Source organism: Dromiciops gliroides, chromosome 1 (assembly GCF_019393635.1).
Source record: "Dromiciops gliroides isolate mDroGli1 chromosome 1, mDroGli1.pri, whole genome shotgun sequence".
Classification (NCBI taxonomy): Eukaryota; Metazoa; Chordata; class Mammalia; order Microbiotheria; family Microbiotheriidae; genus Dromiciops; species Dromiciops gliroides.
The window spans coordinates 352,608,554-352,632,839 of NC_057861.1; the positions used below are offsets into that span (position 1 = coordinate 352,608,554).

At 39.5% G+C, this 24,286-nt stretch overlaps 1 protein-coding gene and 1 pseudogene across 7 annotated transcripts in view; both read left to right on the forward strand.

The window, feature by feature from the left end:
- The first annotated feature begins 714 nt into the window (after positions 1-714).
- Positions 715-1,102, forward strand: LOC122743295 (annotated as a pseudogene).
- Positions 1,103-7,229: 6,127 nt separating this feature from the next.
- MARCHF6 (membrane associated ring-CH-type finger 6) overlaps positions 7,230-24,286 on the forward strand; it is a 98,052-nt gene continuing 80,995 nt past the window's right edge. The window contains exons 1-2 of one of the 7 annotated variants that reach the window (XM_043987234.1): positions 7,264-7,362; positions 8,121-8,321. In XM_043987234.1, coding sequence (XP_043843169.1) covers positions 7,344-7,362; positions 8,121-8,321 — 220 coding nt within the window. In that variant the 5' untranslated portion in view covers positions 7,264-7,343. Of the gene's footprint in view, positions 7,363-7,444; positions 7,703-7,845; positions 7,986-8,120; positions 8,322-24,286 lie in introns of those variants that run through there. The other 6 variants (XM_043987483.1, XM_043987149.1, XM_043987319.1 and 3 more) reach the window with 6 other exon arrangements.

Here is a 24,286-nt window from a genome sequence, read left to right on the forward strand (position 1 = left end):
AAATGAATAGAATACTGGACCTGTAATAAGGAAGATCTGTATTCAGATCCTACCTCAGGCACTTACTAGTTATATGACATGTCAAATCACTTAATCTATCTGTGTCTGAGTTCCTATATCTATAAAATAAGGAGGTTAGACTGGATGATCTTTGAGGGTGACTTTTACAAAAATACTCAAAATGTGGGTGTTTAATGATGTGGGATAGAATTTAGGGTCAAATTGATCATGAGTTGTCCCAAAAGAATTTCAAGACTCAGTGACTCAGTTTCCCAAGTTTTATTGCAATACTGTGAGTGAACACAGGGAGAGAACCAGACAAGTGGAAAGGTATCTCTCGAATATGAAAAGAAAAGACAGTTATATTTTATGGTATGGATAAATTGATTATCAGTCTCATTATAATAATCTCCACCTTAGGGAGGTACAGGAGAGGGCTTATTCTAATTTGGAGTTCCTGGGGTCTTGAGCCAACCCCCGAGGCAGGTACCATTTTCCATGGAGATGTTTTTAGGGTTTACATGTCATAAGGTGAATCTGGGGACAAATTTGGCCTTTTATGTGCATGTCACCTTTTCATTCCCATGCCTAGTTTCAAAATATTTTCATTTATCAGTTAGAATTTCTATGCCCCTTTTTTTCCCTGTCGCCACTGAATCGAGTAGGAGGCTCCGGGGTGTTTTCAAGATTTAGCTTCATCCATGAACCGCTGCCATGGCCGAGGAAGGCATTGCTGCTGGAGGTGTAATGGATTTTAACACCGCTCTACAAGAAGTGCTGAAAACCTCACTCAGCCATGATGGCCTAGCTCGTGGAATTCGTGAAGCCACCAAAGCCCTGGACAAACGCCAAGCCCATCTTTGTGTTCTTGCTTCCAACTGTGATGAACCTATGTATGTAAAATTAGTTGAAGCCCTGTGTGCTGAGCACCAACTTGATTAAGGTTGATGACAACAAGAAGCTGGGTGAATAGGTAGGCCTCTGTAAAACTGACAGAGAGGGGAAGCCCTGCAAAGTGGTTGGTTACATTGTTGTTAAAGACTATGGCAAGGAATCTCAGGCCAAAGATGTCATTGAAGAATATTTTAAATGCAAGAAATGAGTAAATAAAGGCCTTGGTCTGATTAAAAAAAAAAAAAGAATTTCTATGCCCTGTCTGTGTATCATTGTTATAGTTAAGGTCTCTATGACCTGCCTCTTTATGTTCTTGTTATGAGTACTGATTAATGTGGGTAATGAGAACCTAGGCCCTGACTTGTATTAGTGAAGACTCAAGTCTTAAGTTATCCATTAACTGGGGTCTGAATCTCTCTTAGAGCTCAGATCTAAATTAGAGCTTGGGTCTTAGGTTTTTCTGTTAACCCCTTTTTTGCCTCCTACATCATTTAAATATTTGCAAAAAATTTTTTATTTTTAATAATTGCAAGAATCATCAAAACAGCAGTACTTAGCCTAGGAACAGTCAAAGAAAGAAGATACTCAATTCAATAAATATTCAAGTGCTTGCTATTTACAAAACATTGTACTAGATCCTGGAGAGAAACAAAAAATTACATGGAAGTTATATTTAGACAGATAAATAGTGCACTAGCCATTGGTCAGAGAAGGCTGATTTGTTTCTGGGGCTGGGAAGTGATCTGAGAACTCTAACTTGGGTCCAAATCAATACTGGAACAGAAGTTGAGAAGGTCTTAGGTACTATGATACATACATGGCCATGAATTGGACTGCTTACAGGCTGCTCTAGCAGAGAGGTCTGCCTGTGTAAAGAAAACTCCAAGAATGATCAAGAAACTGTTTTGTTTCCTAGGTCCTGGTCTGTGGACTCCCCATATTTTATCATATCTTTGGATCTGTCCTGATCAGAATTTGTAGGCCCAGTGTTTATTCAAACTGAATTGATTTATAAGGAGTTAAGGAAGTGGCCAGCTGGGATAATGGATAAAAAACTTATTCTCATAATTATATTAAATACTAGGCTATCAACTGTGATGACTAAAATCTAATGAGTGTGTGTCCTTACCTGCCGGCCCCCCCCCACCCCGAAGTGTAGGGGGGAACTAGCTACGGTTTACTTATAAATTCAGCAACAGTTTAGGCTTTTAAGAAATTTATTAAAATATATTAGAAGTTGATAACGAGAGAAAGAGAGCACATGTCTCTGAAAGAATGGAAAAGCCCTAACCCATATCTATGCAGGAGAGAGAGAAAACCTGCCTTCACCTAGCAGCTCACACTTCCCAAGTAATCCAGTCCCCGCCCCCCCAAGCCCTCTGTGGAACAGGAAGTGGGGTAGTCCCCCCCCCCCACAGCTCCAAGCTAATTGGCTGGTAGCATTCAAGTCCATTGATTGACATGACTTACAGGCAGTCTATGAACTTCCAAGTCACCAGGATGACCTTCAAAATCTCAGGAAGGTCACTTCATGCTTTCGAGGTTCTCACACTACTTAGTCATTCAAGAATTACTGATCTTGGCTGAACATCCTAAATGAGCTTTTAATTAATGTTTTCCTATTAATCACCTTGAATGCCCTAATCCCATAATATTCAGGGAAGTCTGAATTCTTAAATTAATTTTTGCATAGTGTCTTTAGTAATGTACACAGCAGCAGTCAACATTGTAGCAGCTAATTTGTTTCTTTTTTTTTTTCGGGGCAATGGGGGTAAGTGACTTGCCCGAGGTCACACAGCTAGTGAGTGTCAAGTGTCTGAGTCTGAATTTGAACTCAGGTCCTCTTGAACCCAGGGCCTGTGCTTTATCCACTTCGCCACCTTGCTTTTTTTTTTTTTTAATTCTTATTTAAAGTTTTGAGTTTCAAATTCTATCCCTCGCTCCCTCCTTCACCTTCCCCCTTCCTGAGGTGGTAAGCAATTAGATATAGGTTATACATATACAATCATATAAAACATTTCCATATTAGTCATTTTGTAGAAGACTCAAATAAAAGAAAGAAAATGAAAAAAAAGTGAAAAATAGCATGCTTCAGTCTGTATTCAATCAGTATTAGTTCTTTCTCTGGAGGTGGATTGTATGTGTCATCATGAATCCTTTAGGATTGTCTTGGATCATTGTATTGCTGAAAATATCTAAGTCATTCACAGTTCTTCAAACAATATTGCTATTTCTGTGTACTACATTCTTTTGGTTCTGTTCACTTCATTATACATCTATTTATGCAAATCTTTTTTGTTGTTGTTTTTTTGCCTTTCTTTGCATTCTCCCAACTTAGCACAGTGCCTGACACACAGTAGGTGCTTAATAAATGCTTTTTTACTTCACTTTGATTATAATCATGCCATTCCAATATATATCATTAGGAAAAGAGGAAGGCTTAGTTTAAATCAACTTAAAGAGACACAATGACTCACTCAGATCATTAAATCAAAATTTTATTCATGTAAAGAGTAAAGCTATTTATTTTACACGATCAGTCATGCAAAACCTATTTCCATATTAGTCATGTTGTGAAAGAAAACAGACAAAAAAACTGCCCAAGAAAAATAAAGTTTAAAAAAAAAAGCTTCAATCTACATTTGGACTCCATCAGTTCTTTGTCTGGATAAGGATAGCATTTTTTATCATAAGTTCTTCAGAATTGTCTAGGATCTTTCTATTGGTGATGTGAGAATTGTGAGAATCAGAGTGCTACCAACCTGCTGAGAAAGATATTACAGGGAAGCTCCGCCATGAAAAGAAAGCATGTGACTTAGCATCTGGAAGTGACCTTTCTGGGGTTTCAAAAGTCAGATCAGCATCAGGAAGTGATGTTTGCCACCTGTGGGTCATGTCAATCAGAGCTACCAGCCAATTAACTTGGAGCTGTGTGTGTGGACCACCCTCTTTCTGTTTCACAGGAGGCTTCTGGGAGAAGCCTCAGGGAAGCAAGGTCTTTTTGTTTTGTTTTGTTTTGTTTTTTTTTAGTGAGGCAATTGGGATTAAGTGACTTGCCTAGCGTCACACAGCTAGTAAGTGCTAAGTGTCTGAGGCCGGATTTGAACTCAGGTACTCCTGACTCCAGGGCCGGTGCTCTATCCACTGCGCCATCTAGCTGCCCAGCAAAGTCTTTTTGTTTCCAGACTTCTGCTTGGCGGCAGGGACAGGGAGAATAGGGAGAGTAGACAGATCTCATACTTTATCCACGTTTCTCTTTACTAACCCCTAATATACTTTAATAAATGCTTAATGCCTAAAGATTGGTTCTATACGTTTCTAATTTAAGGTGACCACTCATTAGATTTTTAGACATCACATCTAGAATTTTAGACCTTACAGAATCAGGGTGCCACCACCCTGCTGAGAAAGACATTGTAAGAACCAGGGCAACGTCCTCTGAGGAGAAAGCATGTGACTAGCATCCGGAAGTTTCATCTATTCATAGAACCGCCTGTAAGAAACGTCAATCAATGCTACCAGCCAATTAGCTTGGAGCTGTGTGTCTAGGGACTGTGTCTGAGGGGTCCACAGGGAGCTTCTGCTCAAGAGAATGGGGGATCTGGCTTTTCAGTTGGTTGGAGGTCAAGGTAGGGGCAGCTGCCAGGCAAGGGGGAGCTAGGCTCTTTCCTTCTGAACTCCACGTGTTCTCTTTACTAACCCGTAATATACTTTAATAAATACTTAATGCCCAAAGATTGATGCTATACATTTCTAATTTAAGGTGACTACACATTAGATTTTTAGACATCAGTTAGTTTTTAAACATCACACTGAGAATAGCTGAGTCATTCACAGTTGATCATCTTTTGAGATCGCTCTTAATGTGTACAATGTTTTCCAAGTTCTGCTCATTTCACTTTGTATCAATTAATGTTAAGGTTTTCCAGGTTTTTCTGAGAGCACCCTGTTTATCATTTCTTATAGCATGATATAATGAAGCAATTTAAAAAATGATACAATGTTAAAACAGATTTGGTATAATTTTCACGTAGCTATGATTTGAAATTGAGAGCTCATTTGGAATGTTAAACTTGTGACAGAAAAAACAAAGCCCAGGTAACAGTGCTTTAAAAACTCTGAATTTTGGAATTTTATGTAAATAAAATATTAAGGATTCTTTTTCAGAATTAAAAAATACTTTGTCCTAGATTTGTGTGGCTTTAAAAAATGTGTTAGCTTTTTTTTTTTTGTGGTGAGGCAATTGAGGTTAAGTGACTTGCCCAGGGTCACACAGCTAGTAAGTGTTAAGTGTCTGAGGCTGGATTTGAACTCAGGTCCTCCTGAATCCAGGGTCAGTGCTCTATCCACTGTGCCACCTAGCTGCCCTAAATGTGTTAGCTTTACATGTAGGTTACAGAATGTATATTGATTCAGGTTATTTCTAAATGATATTGTATTTAATCTTTTCCCAAAGGCTGGCACAGTGCCTTTTATATAGTAGACGACTAATAAATGCCTATTTAAGGAATCATATCTGTAGGCTTAATAAAGTAAAATTATGAATAATAGAAAAATCAACAAATGGAGCTCAAACTTTAAAACCATCAAACCACCAGATTTCAAATTAATGGTCAAACTAATAAAAATGTCCACTTTTTCCACATAGAGCATCATGAAAATCCCACTAGTCACTGATTTTTAAATATTCAAGGCTGATGATACCAATGGAGTACTTTCCTTTCCCTTTAACATCTTAGAAAACTAACAGAGCTGTAGAATGTGGCAGTCATAGCATGCTAAATTTATAAATATTTTTGGTTGATATAGCAAATATTAGAAAACAAGGCACATTTCTAAGTGTTTTTTTAATATTTACAGAAATAGTTTTTAAGAATCCGGGATTCTACACTAATGCTTGTATTGGCCTGGCCTGCTTGTTTAGAATGGAGCTGATGGGACCTCAAGACAGATTAATCCATCCCACTCATTTTACAGATGAGGAAACCTTGAACCATAGAGTCAAGTGACTTGCCTAAGGTTACATAGATGGTAATTTTCAGTGGCAGTATTTGAATCCAGATCCTCTAACTCAAAAGCCAAAACCCAGTATGGTATTGCAAACTTAAAAGACTATTTGTTAACCAAGCATCAGGAATTTTAAGCATTCAAAGTAATGTACAGGCTCTTTCTCCCAGTTTTAGAGGGTTAAACAATGTCATTCCACAATTTTATCAAAATTGACTTTTGATTTTCAAAGGCTTCCAGGGGCTCCTCTGCTTACAGTTAAGATATAACAATCAGAATGTTTTGATTCAACCTATTTTTACACAGTATCTCATTATTTTTTTTTAATTTGGTGGTTTGATAGCTGTGTCTAACTACTTGGGACAGATTCTAAGCAGGGCTTTATAAATAGGAAAGTCCATATTTCAGAATCCTTTATCTCCTTAACATCTTCATTAAACTGGCTTCCAGGTTAAATAAGGCTTTCGGGAAGGTCAGGGAAGCCTGCAGGGATCTTGCTCCCAGCCTCCACACACTCCCACTCTAAGTGGCCACTCTGGGTAACAAGTGCATGGACCTATTTCCACTTTTCGCTTAAGTTTGTCTCAAATTCAGCCACTTCAGTTATTGTTTTTCTTTTCTTTAAAAAAAAAAACACCAAAATTTTTTTTTTGTATTGCAAATTTAACAGGCATCAACAAACATTTTAACAAATAATAAAAAGAGAATTGTATATAAAATCGTGACCTTGTTGGTTCAAAAAAAAGCATATTGAATATGACATGCTCCTGATAAAATTGCCGTTTTTGTCTTTTAGAACTATTTTCTTTTGTGTATTTTAAAAGTGTTACATTGATACGCTTTTCTTTTTTGCATTTTTGTCATTTTCCACTCAGACCTTCCCCCTCCACGCCTCTCCCCCCCTTCTCATGGATGTTTTCCCGTGTTAATAGTCACACCAAACGAAAAGGACAGTCCATGTCTGAAAATAATCTCCTTTGCACATGTCGCTTTACACCGGGGCTCACGAGTCACTGTCCCTCTGCTAATTGCACCTTCGCTCCTCCGCAGCAAGGAAACTTACAGCCTCGTCACTTTCATCACCACCTCCCCTCCCCCATCTCCCGAGTCAGAGGGCACTGAGAGGCCTCGACCGGACGTGACGCTAATCCCGTCGTTGATGGCGCTCAAGTTCCTTCCGGTCTCCGCTGTACGCCTGGGCCTACTCCCTCCCCTACATCCCCCACCCCTCCCCCTTACCTTCTCACTTTCTTCCTCCCTCTCTCACTTTCTCTCTCTCCACCTCTTTCCCCCGCCTCACTACCCCTCACGCACGCCTCCACCTCGATCTCCCCTCCCTCGCCCTCCCCCTTCCCTCCTCCTTCCCCTCCCCCCGCCTCCGCCCGGAAGGCTCCAGTCTCGGGAGCATCCGCGGCTGCGTCACCACCGCCCCCCCAGACAAGATGGACACCGCCGAAGAAGGTAACGCGCTGTCGCCTCCTCCCCGTCCGCCCCCGTGACACCCGCACCCTCGCTCCCCCCCTTGTCTCCCCGCCCCCGGGCTGCGACAATCCCTCTCGGTCACTGCTGTCCCCGGGTCTCCCGCCGCAGTCCCCTGGGCTTCCTTGGAGGGGGGGATGGTGGTCAAGGGGTCAGTTCCCTCGGCAGCGGAGCTGACGACCTGGGAACCCCGGGGCCGCTCGGAGGCGCCTTCTCCTCCTTCCCTGTCCTGGCACGCGCGGGGAAGGCGGGGGCCGCGGCTGCGGGGACCTCGTCCCCTTCCCCATCGCTTCCCGCGGGGGGAGCGTGCCCCGGCTCGCGGGTGGGATGCTGTGAATGGGGCGCGGAGGGGGGGGGGATGCATGATGGGGGGTGGGGTGGAGAATGTTCACTCCGGACAGAGGCTAGTTCCACTGCAGGGAGGGATCAGGGCTGGAGCCATTCTCACTCTGGACTGACCTGACGGAGGGTCAGCCCATTTTGGGGCGAGGTGGCTCGACAGCTGGACCATAGGGGTGGGGGCAGCCGGGCTGAAGGTGATTCGCTTCTCTTGCCCCACCTTCCCCTGGAAGAGGGAGGAGGAGGAGGAGGAGGAGGAGGAGGAGGAGGAGGAGGAGGAGGAGGTAGGTGTGCGTGTGTGTGTGCGTGTGTGTGTGCGTGTGTGTGTGTGTGTGTGTGTTTTAGGGTAAAAGGTCTTCCCTGTAGGGCTTCTACAGCCCACTTCTCCCCCTTCTCTCCAGGTGCTCTTTTGCTTGCGGAGGTTGGCTGTAGAAACCGGACCCCTTCTCCTTTCCCCCTTCTCTCCTCCTCCCCCTCCCCTCACCTTCGTACCCGCAGCCCCCAGCCCCCCGGAGCTCCCCGAAAAGGGAAGGGTGCTGCGGCTTGCAAAATGCATCCCTCTCATCGCCGACGAAGTGATGGGGATTACGTTGAGGCCTTCGGTGTGTGCGATTTCCTTTTTTTTTCTTCCTGGAAATTTGTTGCCTCTTAATCCCTTTCCCCTTGAAAAATGTCGATAGATTTCTTTGTTGACTTGGAAAGTTATGGAGGAAAACAAATAACACCGCCTTTATCAACGCAGTGGATTGAACTGACCCTGATTAAAAACCGATTCTTTTGCCAGCTTGTGATTCAAACAGTTTGTTTACTAAATCGGAAAAGAAAGATGAAAAAAAAAGGTTATTGGTAGGAGAGTAGCAGTTTCAAATATAAATATATATATATATATACATATTTTTCAGTGTAGTTTCATCCCTGTCTTCACCAGCAGTGGAGCCTGATGTAAAGGTATACATGGTTGATATGCTTAAAGTTAATAACCTGATTATACATAGTAAATTAAGTATGTGCTTTAAAAATTTTTTCCTCATCGCTTAGTAATGTATAAAATGATGTAGGGAATTACAGAGGCATTTGTGAAAGGACTCGTGGTATAAGTGGGAAGAGAACTTTGAGCCAGAGTTAATGGTCTTGGTTTGAGGACACCTTGATTCCACTACTACTTATTGTGTACCATGGACAAGTCACTTAACCATTTGTTTTCTCATCCTTTGGAAGGGGATTTAATTCTTGTAGTGCCTCATTCACTGGGCTATTGTAAAGAAGGTGCTATATAAATGTTATCCATGTGTTTCCATACTCTCAACTACTTTAGAAAATTGCTATTGCTTTTGGATTTATGTATAATACAAGAAATATTCTGCAATTCAGTGGCATGTGATAAATTGGATGGTTTCAGGCCATTTAAACCAAATTGGATATTGGAACAATCATAGCTGTTATAATTAGAGCAAAAATTAAAAAAAAAAAAACCCAAACAAGTAAAGAAGTCTTGAGTCTCCAGTTTTTAGTTTTATAAAATTTTTTATAAAATTTATTTCTGAAGTTTTTGGAAATGTTTTTATATACTAATGGTTAAGACTGAAATGATCTTTGTGTATTAGGTGATCTTGACAAATTTTTTCATTTTTGAGAAGTCTTTATGTTATCAGTAGAGGGCTACCTCCCTCTTCTCAATATCCTTAATATATTCTTAAAATTCCATATGGTAGTTTCAGAAGGAGGTTCCTATAGAAAACTTAAAAGGAGACCACTCAAAGTTCAGAATAGCCATCTCTTTTTTCAGTAATACTTGAAATTCTGGTTGTCTCTGAAGTAGGTGTTTCTGGACTCAACTTCTAATCTGAAAATTCAGAAAGACTGGGTAAATTTGTATACAGTAGTCTTTTAGCCAGAATTTTCTCAGTATTATCTAAGAGACTCACAATGTTAGTACTAGAACAGACCTTAGAGATCTTGTCCAGTCCCTCATTTTACAGATGGGGACAGACATACAGGTGGCTCGAGAAGTGAAATGAACTGCCTATTGCCATGTGTAGGAAATGGCAGGATTGGAACTCAGATCTCTACTAATTCACAGTGGTGAGCCTTTGGCCATGCAGCATTTTGAAGTCCTTTCTGGGTCAGTAAAGAAATATTACATGAGTTTCAGTATAATTTTTGAGTTAAAATATTTTATTGCATTCTATTTCTTTGAGAATTGTCAGGCTGCATGGAATGGTGGAAAAGAAATCTGACTGAGAGTCAGACTAGAGACTAGAACTTGGTAAAGATACTTCACTGGTCTGGACCTTGGTTTTCTCATTTGGAAAATAGGGGTGGTTCTAAATTAACTAACTCTTAGGTCCAGTAAGTTACTAAGATTCTGTGATTCATGATAGTTCCTGAAACTATCCAATAGTTCCTTTATTCATTGTATTTTAATTAGCCAGAGCATCCCATTCTTTGATTACACCAGTTACAGTTTTGTTATGCCTGATTCCTGTAATATATCACATCAGATTTCTGTTTAGGCATTTAATTTTGAGGTAGTACACCAAAATATATTATTTCATCAATGTGAGTGAGTACTTCTTTCATAGATAAAGATGGAATTCTGGCTGTGTCTTAGACTGATGAAATCAGTTGCTGTGACAAAAAAAAAATGTTATTGTCTCACAGTGGCCAGTCTTGAGGCGATTTCTATCTGAACTAGGCTGGTTTACTTTGATGACTTTCCAGCTGGGTAGGAAGTATTAGACTTTATATCCTTTTTTTTGGGGGGGGGGGTCTCAAAATCAGTAGAGTTTTATTCTCTTCCATTTTTCCCCTATTAGCAGAATATCAGAGAAAGCAGATGTTTGCAATGATAAATACAACCTCATCCTTCAGAGTAAAATGTAGTAACATCAGAATAGAGTGAGGAATGAATAGGATACCCATTCTTCCCGCCCCCCTCCCCCCATCCTCCCCAGTCAGGTGCCATCATTCCTTGGCTATTCCTTCCTCCCAGGACTTTTATTATGATCTACTGGGGAATGACATATATCTAAAGACCGAAACTTTATAACAACTAGGTCCCTTGGTATGAAGTCAGACAGAATAATCCAGTCTCAAATGACTGTCTTTTAGAAAGCATTTAAAAAAAGAAGAAGAGGGGCAGCTAGATGGCGCAGTGGATAGAGCACCGGCCCTGGAGTCAGGAGTACCTGAGTTCAAATCCGGCCTCAGACACTTAACACTTACTAGCTGTGTGACCCTGGGCAAGTCACTTAACCCCAATTGCCTCACTAAAAAAAATAAAAAATAAATAAATAAAAAAAGAAGAAGAAGAAGGCATTTAGCCCAGGGCAACATTATGAAAACAATAGGATTCATTTCAGGTACAACTTAAAACATTTCTGTTTGTTTTTAGTCAGTAAAAGAAACTGAGTAGTAGTGATATATTTCAGTGACATTGCATCTATCATAAGTGGTTCAATTTCATTTGATAACTTTAAACATGCTTCTGGTGTTGCTATAGGACACTGAATCATGAAATACACCAATTTTTGGTGAATTGAAATTACCCATTATGGAAAGGTAAGTGAAAAGATTCATAGTAGATGTAAATAAGCTGAAGTATATTACCCCAAATACATGAAGTATTATAAAAGGTATGATAATATTTGACAAATAATAATGATCATTTAAGGTTTGCAAAACACTATATCTGAGTCTCATATCAAACTTGAAATATATCACAGATTTTAGTATCCACATCTTAGAGATTAGAAAACTTGGAATATGAAAAGTTAAATAACTTTCTCACTTAGATACTAAGTATCAGAGGTAGAATTTGAACTTAGTGCTTCTTGACTCTCTAAGTCCTGCATTCTTCTGCAAGTCAGCCTGTCATCAGATTATATATGATGAAAAAAGAAGTGGATTGGTCACCAGGTGAGAATGAGGGTTTACATAATGTGGCTTTTAAAAAGGTTCAAGAGACATAATTTCTGAGTAATTTAATCATTTTATTAATAATGTCAAAATTTTAATAAAAGGATGGTCATTTGGCCATTTCTTGGACCAAAAAAATCATGGTGGACTCTCAGTTTTTTAATGCCCTTTTGGAAAGGGGTGCCATCAACTCTGGTTAACAATTAATGAGAATGAATTTTTTTTTTTTTTTAGTGAGGCAGTTGGGGTTAAGTGACTTGCCCAGGGTCACACAGCTAGTAAGTGTTAAGTGTCTGAAGCCGGATTTGAACTCAGGTCCTCCTGACTCCAGGGCCAGTGCTCTATCCACTGTGCCACCTAACTGCCCCTATGAGAATGAATATTACCATGAGAGGATGAAAATGATATCATGTCACCCTTAGAGGGAGAGACTCTATATTCAGACCACCGCTAGCCTTGGACAATTTAGACCAAAGAGTCTGTCTCTAGCCAAGCTTGATTGAATGAAATTCACCTTAGACTAGAGATTCATTGTAAGGTTGGGTGGGGTCAGATAGAGGAGAAAGTTAGCTCAATCTTCAGAGATTAAGGTCTTGAAGTAGGGATAGAGAAAAGGGAGAACTATAAATCTCTCCAAATCATTAGTTTTTTTGTTTGTTATGTTTCTATCTATCTAGAATTTTAAAAACAATTTTCTTCACATTGATTTTTTAAAACTTTGTGTTTCGAATTTTCTTCCTCCCTCCTGAACCCTCCCTAAAAAAAAAAATCAAGCAGTCATACAAAATATCTCCGCATTAGTCAGGTTGTGAAAGAAAACAGACAAAATAACTTTAGAAAGAGGAAGTAACAAAAAACACTATACTTCAATCTGTATTCAGATACCATCAGTTCTTTCTCTGTAGATGGATTGCATTTTTCATAAGTCCTTCTGATAGCATCCTGATCATCATATCTTTCATAGTTAATATTGCTAACTGTATTACTGTCCATCCTATTCCCTTCCCTTGATAATTACCTATTTTCTATCTTCTTTCACCCTATCCCTCTTCAAAAATGTTTTGCTTTTTACTGTCCCCTCCCCTAACCTGCCCCCCTTTCCTTCACCTCTCCCTTCTTATCCCCTTCCCCTCCTACTTTCCCACAGGGCAAGATATATTACCATACCCATTTGAGTGTGTATGTTATTCCCTCTTTGAGCCAATTCTGATGAGAGTAAGGCTCATTCACATCCCTGCTCTTTCCCCATCTGCCCCTCCACTCCATAAACATTTTCTTGTTTCTTTTATGTGAGCTACTTTACTCCATTCCACCTCTCCCTTTCCTTTTCTTCCAGTGTAATCCTCTCACCCCATAATTTTATTTAAGAGATGTCATCATGGGCAGCTAGGTGACACAAAAGACAAAGCACCAGCCCTGGACCCAGGAGGCCCTGAGCCCAAATCTGGCCCCAGACACACGCCACCCCACCCTGCCTGCCCCCCCCCCCCCAAAAAGGATAAACAAAAAATAAATGCTTTACAGATATCATCTCTTCATTTTCAGTTCATACCTGTGCCCTCTAAGTATATTCTTTTCAGCTGCCCTAATACTGAGACAGTTCTTATGAGTTAGAAATATCATCTTCCCATATAGGAATATAAACAGTTTAACCTTTTAACATCCCTCATGATTTCTTTTTCCTGTTTACCTTTTTATGCTTCTTTATGGTCTTGTATTTGAAAGTCAAGTTTTCTATTTATTTCAGGTCTTTTCATCACAAATGCCTGAAAGTCTTCTTTTTCATTGAAGTGACATTTTTTTCCCCTGAAAGATTATACTCAGTTTTGCTGGGTAGGTGATTCTTGGTTATAATCCCAGTTCCTTTGCCCTCTGGAATATCATATTCCATGGCCTCTGATTCTTTAATATAGAAACCGCTAGACCTTGTGTTATCCTGACTGTAGCTCCACAGTACTTGAATTGTTTCTTTCTAGGTACTTGCAATATTTTCCCCTTGACCTGAGAGCTCTGGAATTTGGCTATAACATTCCTGGAAGTTTTCCTTTTGGGATCTCTTTCAGGAGGAGATAGGTGGATTCTTTTAATTTCTATTTTACCTTCTGCTTCTAGAATATCAGGGCAATTTTCCCTGACAATTTCTTGGAAGATGATATCTAAGCTCTTTTTTTGATCATGGTTTTCAGGTAGTCCAGTGACTTTCAAATTATCTCTCCTAGATCTGTTTTCCAGGTCAGCTTTTTTTCCAAGGAGATATTTCATATTGCCCTCTTTATTTTTTTATTCATTTGGATTTGCTTTATTGTGTCTTGATTTCTCATAAAGTCATTAGCTCCCATTTATTCAGTCCTAATTCTTAAGCAGTGATTTTCTTCAGTGAACTTTTGTACCTCCTTTTCCATTTGGCCAATTTGGCTTTTCAAGCTGTTGACTTTTTTTTCCATGACCCTCCTGCATCACTCTTATTTCTCTTAACATTTTTTCTTCTACCTCTCTTTTCCCTCTACCTCTTTTACTTTATCCTCAAAGTCCTTATTTAGCACTTCCATGGCTTGAGACCAATTCATATTTTTCTTGGAAGCTTTGGATGTAAGAGCTTTCACTTTGTTATCTTCTTCTGGGGGTGTATTTTGATCTACCTTGTTACCAAAGAAACTTTTGATGGTCCGCTGCTGCCTGCTCATCTTGCCTGCTTATTTCTTGGTTTTTAACTCCTTCTTAAAGTGGAGCACTGCTTCCAGGACACACTGTCCCAAGCTTCAGGGGGTCCCAGGTGGTATGATTTAAGGAGAAGCTAGTTCTCAGCTAGCCTGGCCTGTAAGTAACCAGGGCCCGCTTGCTCTTTAATCCAGAAGCAGAAATCTGATTGAAATCTGATTCTCTGTAGTTGCAGGCATGGTATGTCTGTGCCCCTCCCCCACTAGCCTGCTGCCACTCAAGTCCGCTTCCTAAGCAACACAGCAGCTCTCCGCCTCTGCTCCTGCAGAGACATCTACTATTTCCTCCTGGCCAATCCTCTGGACCCCCTCACTGGTCTGTGAGCCAAGTTTCAGAAGTAGCTGCAGACGCTGATGATTCTGAGGCTTTGGAGGCATGGCCTGCCTTGGGCTGGATCTGCGGGTCTTGTGCTCCTCCCTTGCCATCTTTGGCTGGAAAATGATCTCACTTTGTTCTTTTGTGGGTTCTGCTGCTCCAAGAATTGTCTTATGTCATTTTTTTGAAGGTCTGTGGATGGATCATGTTGGGAGGTCTGAAGGTTACAGCCTTTCCTCAGCCCAATCATTAGTTACTAATAATCATTTCTTTGAGTAATGTAAATAATAGCCCATACTGATAAGATCTCTAGAGGAAGGCCCCCAACACTTTGGATAAATGGAGAGACATGGACATGAGTTGCTTATGGTGGGTTGTAAGTCATACTGTAGAAGGGAGTTCCTCTGTCATATTTGTGATCTTGTCAAAGTATTAGAGCATTGGCATTCTGTATGTGAAGTCGTGTAATACTAGGTTAATAAAACTTTGGAATGTGGATCTTCTTTAGAGATCATCTAATCTAATTTTAGAGATGAGAAAACTGACCCTGCAATGCATTGAGATAATGCCAATTTATTAGACAAATAAATCTTTTATTTTGGATACTATATGTGCTTTTCTTTTCTTTTTCTTTCTTTTGTTATTTATTTATTTATTTGGCAGGGCAATGAGGGTTAAATGACTTTCCCTGGGTCACATAGCTAGTAAGTCTGAGGCTGGATTTGAACTCAGGTCCTCCTGAATCCAGGGCTGGTGCTACCTAGCTGCCCCCTATATGTGCTTTTCTACAGTGAGATTATGCAGCTTTTTTTCCATTTGGCCAAATGAATTTTTTAAGGCTTTGTTTTCTTCAGCTTCCTTTTCCAAGCTGCTGATTCTTTTTTCATAGTTTTCTTGTTTTGCTTTCATTTCTCTCCCCATTTTTTTTTCTACCTCTTGCAATTGATTTTTAAAATCCTTTTTGAGCTCTTCCAGGAAGGCTTTTTGTTCTTGCGACCAATTCACCTTCCCTTGTGAGGCTTCAGATGTAGACAATTTGAGGCTATTGTCCTCATCTGAGTTTGTGTTGGCTTCTTCCCTATTGATATAGAAGCTCTCAATGGAGAGGGCTCTTTTTTGCTTCTTACTCATTATTGCAGCTTATTTATTTATTCTTTAAGTTGAGGTCTGCTCTGGGGGCACCAGGGTCCCTGTTTTGGGCTTCTTGTGCAGGGGTATAGGTGCTGTGTGACTGGGTTTTTACTCTGAGGCCTTTATGGTGTGTGGAGATCCCCCGCCCTGAACTTCCTGTCTGATTGTGCTTGGCCAGCCAGGCGCCAGACCCCGGCGTCTGATGCCGCCTGACCGCTCGTCTCCCTCCCGGCCGGTGCAGGTAGGTTTTTCCACTGTCCTTCTTGGCCACCAGATTTTTGAACCAGGTTCCGGGAACCTCAGTTGTCCGGCTGTGGCCCGCAGCTCCTGCTGACTTGCCCCGACCCCCTCGGCACTGGGTTGCTGCCCTGCGCTGGGCCTCCCTTTTGCCCGAGTCAGACCGACCTTTTCCTGAAGTCTTCTAAATTATTTCTGGTTGGAGGACTGTGTCTCTCTGTCTCTTTGCAGGTTCTGTAGTTTCAGAATCCGTCCAGAGGCTTGATTTAATGTTCGTTTTGAGGGAACAGAAGGAGAGCTCAGGCAGCTTGCTGCTTCCTCTCCGCCATCTTGGCTCTGCCCCTATATGTGCTTTTCTAAAAGAAGCTGTGCAATATTTGAGTGTATGTATTGATATTAAATAGATGGTATTAGTTTTGATTAGTGTTCTTAAATCCTTCAGAGTTGTTTGTCTTCACAATATTTTTGTTCTTGTATGAATTGGTCTTCTAATTTTGCTCACTTAACTCTTCCTCAGCTCTTATGTCTTCCCAGGTTTCTCTGTTCCATTCATATAATTTGTTCATCTATTCCATGACTGATGGGTATCCCTTTGGTATCCAGTTCTTTGCCACTAATTTAAAAAGCTGCTATAAATAGTTTTTGTCTTTTTGATCCCTTTGGGGACATAGGCCTAGTAGTGGTATTTCTGATTCAAAGCTTCTTCACAGTTTAGTAATTTAGGGGGCATAATTTTTTTTGGCACTCTTTGAATACCAGCAAAATATTATCTTGACATTAGCATCTATAAAACATATAAACATAAAACATATACTGAAGTATGTGAATGTTTTTCAGGGCTGAAAATTTTATTAACAGTTCGTGATACTTTTAGATAAATTTAGATATTTCCTGAGGTGTGTTTGAAAGAAAGGAAGAAAGGAAATGGGAATAAGAATGATCTATATACTCATTGAGGTATTACTTGATGAAGTCTTGAAAAAAGAAAACAGGCAGGCTTTTATAAATTATATTCTATAGTAGATTACTTTTTTGGAGGAAAACTGAACTAAAAGATAATACAAGATAATAAGGCAAAACCTTGCCTTAAAGATTTTTTTCCATGAACATAACATTCCTTGAAGATTGTAATAATAAAAATAATTTTATTTGAGTCTCTTATTAACATAAAATGAAGCTTAGAGCAAGGATATATGTTCATTAAAAGTCTTCACTACTGTCAAAGAGGATGTGTAGTGTAGAGTCTAACTGCTGGAAGGATTCCTTGTAGATGGTGAAGTCCTAGAAGAAACTGAGATGATTGTACGAAGCCTCAGAACATTGCATTCCAGAGTTTGGCATATTTGTATAGGAAAAATCAAGTAGATGAAAAATGCCTACTTTCTAGACTATGATAAGCATTTGGATGATGGAAAACCTATTTCAGGGCCATAAGTATACATGTGTCTTAGACACTGCATACAGTGACCTAGTCCCAGCATAGGAGAAGAGTGGGCTACTTTGCCTTTGGGAAATTGAACAATGCTTTTAATGACCTCAAACTTCTTCCTGGGAGAAAAAAGATGTTTCTAGTGATACTGTCTTGCTGTGAGCCATGTAATACTGATACCTTAAGAATTAAAGTTGAGCATCATCCAAAGGCATCTGGTAGTCATCAGTAGGCAATATGTACTTTTCATATTACTGTTTAGTTGTTTGAGAAGGAGCAAAAAGGATCTCCTCAGGGAGAGTTACATGATTAGAAGAGGAGCTTTCTTTTTTGGATCTGTGAAATAGCAAGGATTCTAAAGGAAGATTCTTAGTGCATTATGTGTGTAGGGGTGAGTTGGGGTAAGGTGATCTGGTGATCTGTATAGGATATAAGTAGAATAATCTAACTGGAAGAGCCTTCAACTGACCATTTAACTTCCACTCCTGAAAAACTCTTGGGTATTTCAGTAGCATATTAACCGGTTTAATAAGTGCAACTAAGGGGGGCAGCTAGGTGGTGCAGTGGATAAAGCACCAGCCCTGGATTCAGGAGGACCTGAGTTCAAATCCGGCCTCAGACACTTGACACTTATTAGCTGTGTGACCCTGGGAAAGTCACTTAACCCTCATTGCCTTGCCAAAAAACCCAAAAAACAAAACCAAATAAGTGCAACTAAGAGTCTATGGGATGAGAAGCCATGGATGAGTTACAGTCTGGACCTTTGGAGAGAGTTACCCATATGAAGAGATCACAGATCCATTGAAGCATGGGAGAATAGAATAGAATAAAATACATGAATGAATGGAGAATACATTAGTGATCTATTTATGCCACATCTTTGGAAATAAGTTATTCTGTATGAATGAATTTGCCACATAATTGAAACTCCCTAAGTCCCACAACTTTCTTTGGTTAAATTCTTTTGGATGGGTATCTTCTGAAATTTAATTTATATTTCCCTTATTTGACCAAACTATCATCCATCTATCTATCTGTCTGTCTGTCTGTCTATCTATCTATCTATCACTATGAGTATCACTTCTTTTATTGTGTTGCTTTATTTTCATTTGTTTATTTATTTTTTGCGTGGGGGCACTGAGGGTTAAGTGACTTGCCCAGGGTCACATAGCTAGTAAGTGTCAAGTGTCTGAGGTTGGATTTGAACTCAGGTCCTCCTGAATCCAGGGCCAGTGCTTTATCCACTGTGCCACCAGCTGCCCCCTATTGTATTGCTTTATAACAGTGACAGTATTAGGAATTATTCTTCATACATTTGGTTTTTCCTGTATCCGTTATTATCTTTTTTGAGTGTTTGTAGATCTCAATGAGGAAATCCTATATATAGTAGTGTTTGGGGGATTTATTAAGTCAGCATTATATTACCTCTTAAGTCCTAGGAGCATCTAGAGAAACCCTTACTGTTTCTATTACATTTGTACTCTGCAAAGGATAGCCTTCATAATAATATTGGTTATCTTTGAGTATTTGTCTCCTTGTTTTAAGCTTTTCTTGATAGATATTATCAGAGCATCAGTAAATAAAGTTTTTTCTGGTTAGTCATGCAAAACATCCATACATTTGTCACATCTAAAATGTTATTACATTTGTTGTCCTTCTTCTAGGAGCTTGCTTCACCATCCACCCTCTGAAGTCATGGTTGGTCATTACATTAATATTTAGTTCTTAAGTCTTTCAGAGCTGTTTTTCTTTACAGTATTGTTACTGTATAAATTTTTCTCCTGGTGTTTGTTCATTTCACTGTACAACATTTTATATATGCCTTCCCAGGTTTCTTTGAAACTGCCCTTTTCCTCATTTCCTATGGCACAATAATAGTCCATTATATTCATATACCATAATTTGTTCAGCCATTATTCCCCAATTGATAGTTACCTCTTTTGTTTTTAGTTCATTTCTATAACAGATAACTACATTTCTATAAATAATAATTTCTATAAATAATAACTACAATTATTTTTCTAAGTATGAGTATTGTTTCTTTCTTTGATCTTTCTGGGTATAGGCCTGATAGTTTTATCAGTGAGTCAGGGGGCTTATAGCTATAGTTTAGAAACTTTTTGTACATAGTTTCAAACTGTTTTTCAGAATGGCTGGATAATTCACAGCAGCACCAAAAAAAAAAAAATGCCTGTCTTTCTATAGCCTCTCCACCAATTATAATTCTCTTTTTGGGGGTTATCTTTGCCAGTCTGAGGAGTGTGAGGTAGAATCTCAGAGTTATTTTGATTTTAAATTTTTAAATAATTAGTGACTTGGAATCTTGGCTTGTAGCCTTTTCCAGTTAAATGATTTACCATCAGCGCTGTAGCTGACCTTCATGCTGTTTTCATCTTCATTGAAGGTGTCTTGACGTAGTTGAAAACATCATGCTAGGAATTACGGGAGCAAGCACATAGCCCTGCTTCACTCCATTAGTGATAGGTAAAGTATGAAAGCTTCATTATCCAGAACCCATGCAAACATGCCATCTAGAAACTGGTAAACAATACTGATGAACTCCTCTGGTCAACCAAATTTTGCCATGATTTTCCATGAGGTCTTTCAACAGACAGTGTCAAAGTCCTTAGTTAAATCAATGAATGTTGTATACAGAGCTCTGTTTTGCTCCTGCCATTTCTTCTGGAATTGTTGGGCAGCAAACACCATATTAACCATTCCTCAGTTCTTTGTGAAGGCACACTGGCTTTCAGGTAAATGACCATGTTCCAGATAAAGGATCAGCTGATTGAGGAGGACTCTGGCAAGAATCCTGCTAGCAATGACTAAGAGAGTCACAGTCACCATTGTGATTGTCAAAGGACAAAGTATTTCCTTTTCCTTTATAGAGATGGACAATGGAGGCATTCTTGATCTTCTGGGGGTTAACCTCATTTTGCTATATAACCTGAAGATTTCTGTCAACTTTTGTATGAGCAGGAGATGCTCTGCCTTGTAGCTCTCTGCTGCAATGGAATGAGCACCAAGAAAAGAGTGGTTTTCCACCAGCCAATACTGTACCATCCATACAGGAAACCATCAGTTACAGCAAATAGAGCAATTTTGAAAGTTTTCTTACCTTGGTAGTATACTTTCCAGGGATGTAAACATGGACGAGGAGGTTGATACCTGTATTGCTAGAGATAGCTCAGCATTTGGGAAGCCCAGAAGGAGTGTGTGGAAGAGAAGTATTAGGCTGCCCACCAACTAAAAGTTTAGAGAGCCATTATGCTGACCTCATTGTTGTATGCCTGTGAAACCTGGACAGTCTACCACCACCATGCTAGGAAACTGAACCACTTCTATTTGGTTCTGAAGATTCTGAACATCATTTGGCAAGAGAAGGTCCTTTGTTGAGCAGGCATTCAAACTCTACTGTGGAGAGCACAACTGGCCATGTTGTTTGAATGCCAAACCTATGTTTGTCTAAGAGACTATTTTATGGAGAACTCATGAAAGGCACGTGTTTAAGAGAGTTCAAAAGAAGTGATACAAGGACACTCAAGTCTTTCTGAAGACACTGGCACAGGACCATGTAGCATAGCATGCTGAAGGTATCAGAGAAAATGCTGTGCTCTGTGGGCTAGGAAGAATTGTAGTAGCTTAAAAGAAATATGAGATGCACAAATTTGGAGGCATCTCCATCCCAAATATTCATAGACTATTTGTGTCCAACCTATGGTAGAGCCTTCCGAGCTCATGTTGGTCTGATTAGCCACAGTTGGATGCACTGTACATTGACCCTGACATCATGATATCATTTCAGTCCTCTTCAAGTGCAAAGGACAAAAATAATAATCGTGATTTGGTACAATTTTTTTTTTCATTTGGCTGATTTCTGTCTTCTGTTGAGAACCCTCTTTTTCATATTCTTTGGCCATATCTGTTGGGGAAATATCTGTTATTCTGTATATTTAAGTCAGTTCCTTATAGATCTTGGCTAGCAGACATTTATCAGAGAAATTGGCTACAAAGCTTTTTTTCTCAGTTAACTGTTAGCTTTATAATTTTATGTTTTGGGGGTTTTTTTTGGCGGGGCAGTGAGGGTTAAGTGACTTGCCCAGGGTCACACAGCTAGTGTCAAGTGTCTGAGGCCAGATTTGAACTCAGGTCTTCCTGAATCCAGGGCCGGTGCTCTATCCATTGTGCCACCTAGCTGCTCTCCTTTATAATTTTAATTGCATTAATTTTTTTTTTTTGTACAAAAACCTTCAATTTTTTGTAACCAAAATTATCCATTTTATCTTTCTTGATTCTCTGTATTCCTAGTTTAATCCCATACTCTTCCCAGAGCATAATTCTGAAATGAATTTTCCTTCTTATGTTTCTCATTTGTTTATAATATGACCTTTTATATCTGGGGTATGTATTTAGCTTAATGTAACATGTAGTATAAGATCTGGTTCTAGTTTAATATCTGCCAGATTACTTTGCAGTTTTTTGTTGACTAGTGAGCCCTTATCCCAGTAGTTAAGTCTTTGGGTTTATCAAACACTTAAGCTAGTAGGTTGGTTTTCTTCCATATGTTATATAACATATCCATTCTACTTATGGACCTCTCCTTTTTAATCAGTACTGTGGTAAAAAACGGAAGTTTTAGCTTAATCATTTGAGAGTTGAGCCCATGCTACTGAAGCCACTTTTGAAGGACCGCCCTTTTGGGGAGGAGACTGCCGTGCGCCTGCTGCTGCCCAGAGAGCATCAGGCGTGCTCATCAGAAAGGTCATGTCCACAGTATGTGTGTGGAGATAGGAAATGGAGTGTCAGGTGTGAGGAGCAGCATATAGGCCAGTAATGTTGGAATGTAGTGTGTGGAGGGGAGTTAAGTGTAAGGAGCCTGGAATGGTAGGAAGGGACCAGGTTATAAAGAGTTTTAAATGCCAAACCAAGCTTTATATTTGATCGAGAGATAATGAAGAGCCACTGGAGTTTATTGAATAGGGGATGACATGATCAGACCTTCACTTCATTTGTTCGTTTGCTTATTTTTTTTATTTAAATAATAATAAACATTTTAATTTAAAGTTTTGAGTTCCAAATTTTATTCTTCCTTCCCTCCCTGAGGTGGCAAGCAATCAGATATAGGTTATACGTGTGCAATTATGTAAAACATCCTATTAGTCATTTTGTATAAGAAAACCTAATTAAGAGAAAAAAATGAAAGTGAAAAATAATATGCTTCAGTCCATGTTCATTCAGTATCAGTTCTTTCTTTGGAGGTGGATGGTATGCTTTGCCATTAGTTCATTGGGACTATCTTGGATCATTGTATTGCTGAGAATAGTTAAGTCATTCACAGTTCTTCATCAAACAATATTACTATCACTGTGTACAACATTCTCTTGGTTCTGTTCCCTTACTATACATCAATTGATACAAGTCTTTCCAGGCCTTTCTGAAATCATTTTGCTTGTCATTTCTTATAGCACAATAATATTCCATCAATTTCATGTATACCACAGCTTGTTTAGCTATTCTCCAATTGATGGGCATTCCTTTGATTTCTAGTTCTTAAACACTACAAAAAGAAATGCTATAAATATTTTTGTGCAAATAGGTCTTTTTCGGGAATTAGACCTTCATGTTAGAAAAATCTCGTTGACAGCTAAGTGGAGAGCTAAGTGATTGGGGTGGAGAGGTAGTTGAATTAGAAAGCTTTTGAGGTAGTCCAGGGTAGTGGTGATAAGGCCTGAGTGGAGAGATGGTGTGAAGGTTGAATCATAATAAGTAATTGCTCATAACACTTTAGGTTTTGCAACATACTTACATATGCCACACCGTTCTGTCTTGAAGTAATCTCTCAGAGCTAAGTATTCTAGTTACAGTGTTAATTGCATGGCAACAGATTTCATTGATAACTACGTGTAAACAAAAACATGGATGCAGCTCTTACATGCTTAGGTAAAGAACTGCTCTTCTAGTAGAGGTCTTTTTCTGTGAATGATGCAACATGAAGACAGTTGCATTTATAACAAAGCCTAGGCAACTGGCCCAAGGGACAAAATTGATTTCATTCTATTGCCACTTCTCATCTCTAGTTAAATTTTGGTTTGTTTTGGTTGTTAGTTATAGCAGTGGAATTCCATATTTGAATTAAATATTGTTCTTACTTAGTATTTAAATAGACCGTAGTTTGGTATAACAGTTTCATATTTATTCTCATTAGTTATTTGTTGTAGCAAAACTGTGAATTAAATATTTTTGTCATTGATTAAATGTCCAAAACCCCATCTTGGATGGTGGTATAGTGGAAGAGGTGATATAGATTTGGAGTCACTTCATTAGTTACCTAGAATTTATTAAGTGCCTAATATGTGCTAAGCACTGAGGTCACATAGAAAGGCCAAAACAGGATAAATTAGGGGGGACCTCAGAACGCACTAGCATGAAGGGAAACCAAGGAAGGCTTCTGTAGAAGAGGAGGTTTTAGCTGAGACTTTAAGGGAGCCAGGGAAGGTAGGAGGTAGAGATGGAGGGCAAGGAAGAGGGGCAGATTATTCCAATCATGAGAGAGAGCCAGTCTGGAGATGAAGTGTCTTGTTCAAGGATCAACAGGGAGGCCAGTGTCACTGGTTTGAAGAGCACATGGAGGGGAGTGAAGTATAAGATTCTTAGACTGGCAAGGTAGTTTTGGGACCAATTTTTAATTGGGGAGTGTTAGCTAGGCGGCTCGCAGCGATATTGAGGCAAGGAAGGAGACCGACAGCCTCCCTCAAAACAGAGCAGGATTTATTTAACAAGAACGAACTTAAAAAAACAACAACCCACAAACAGGATCAG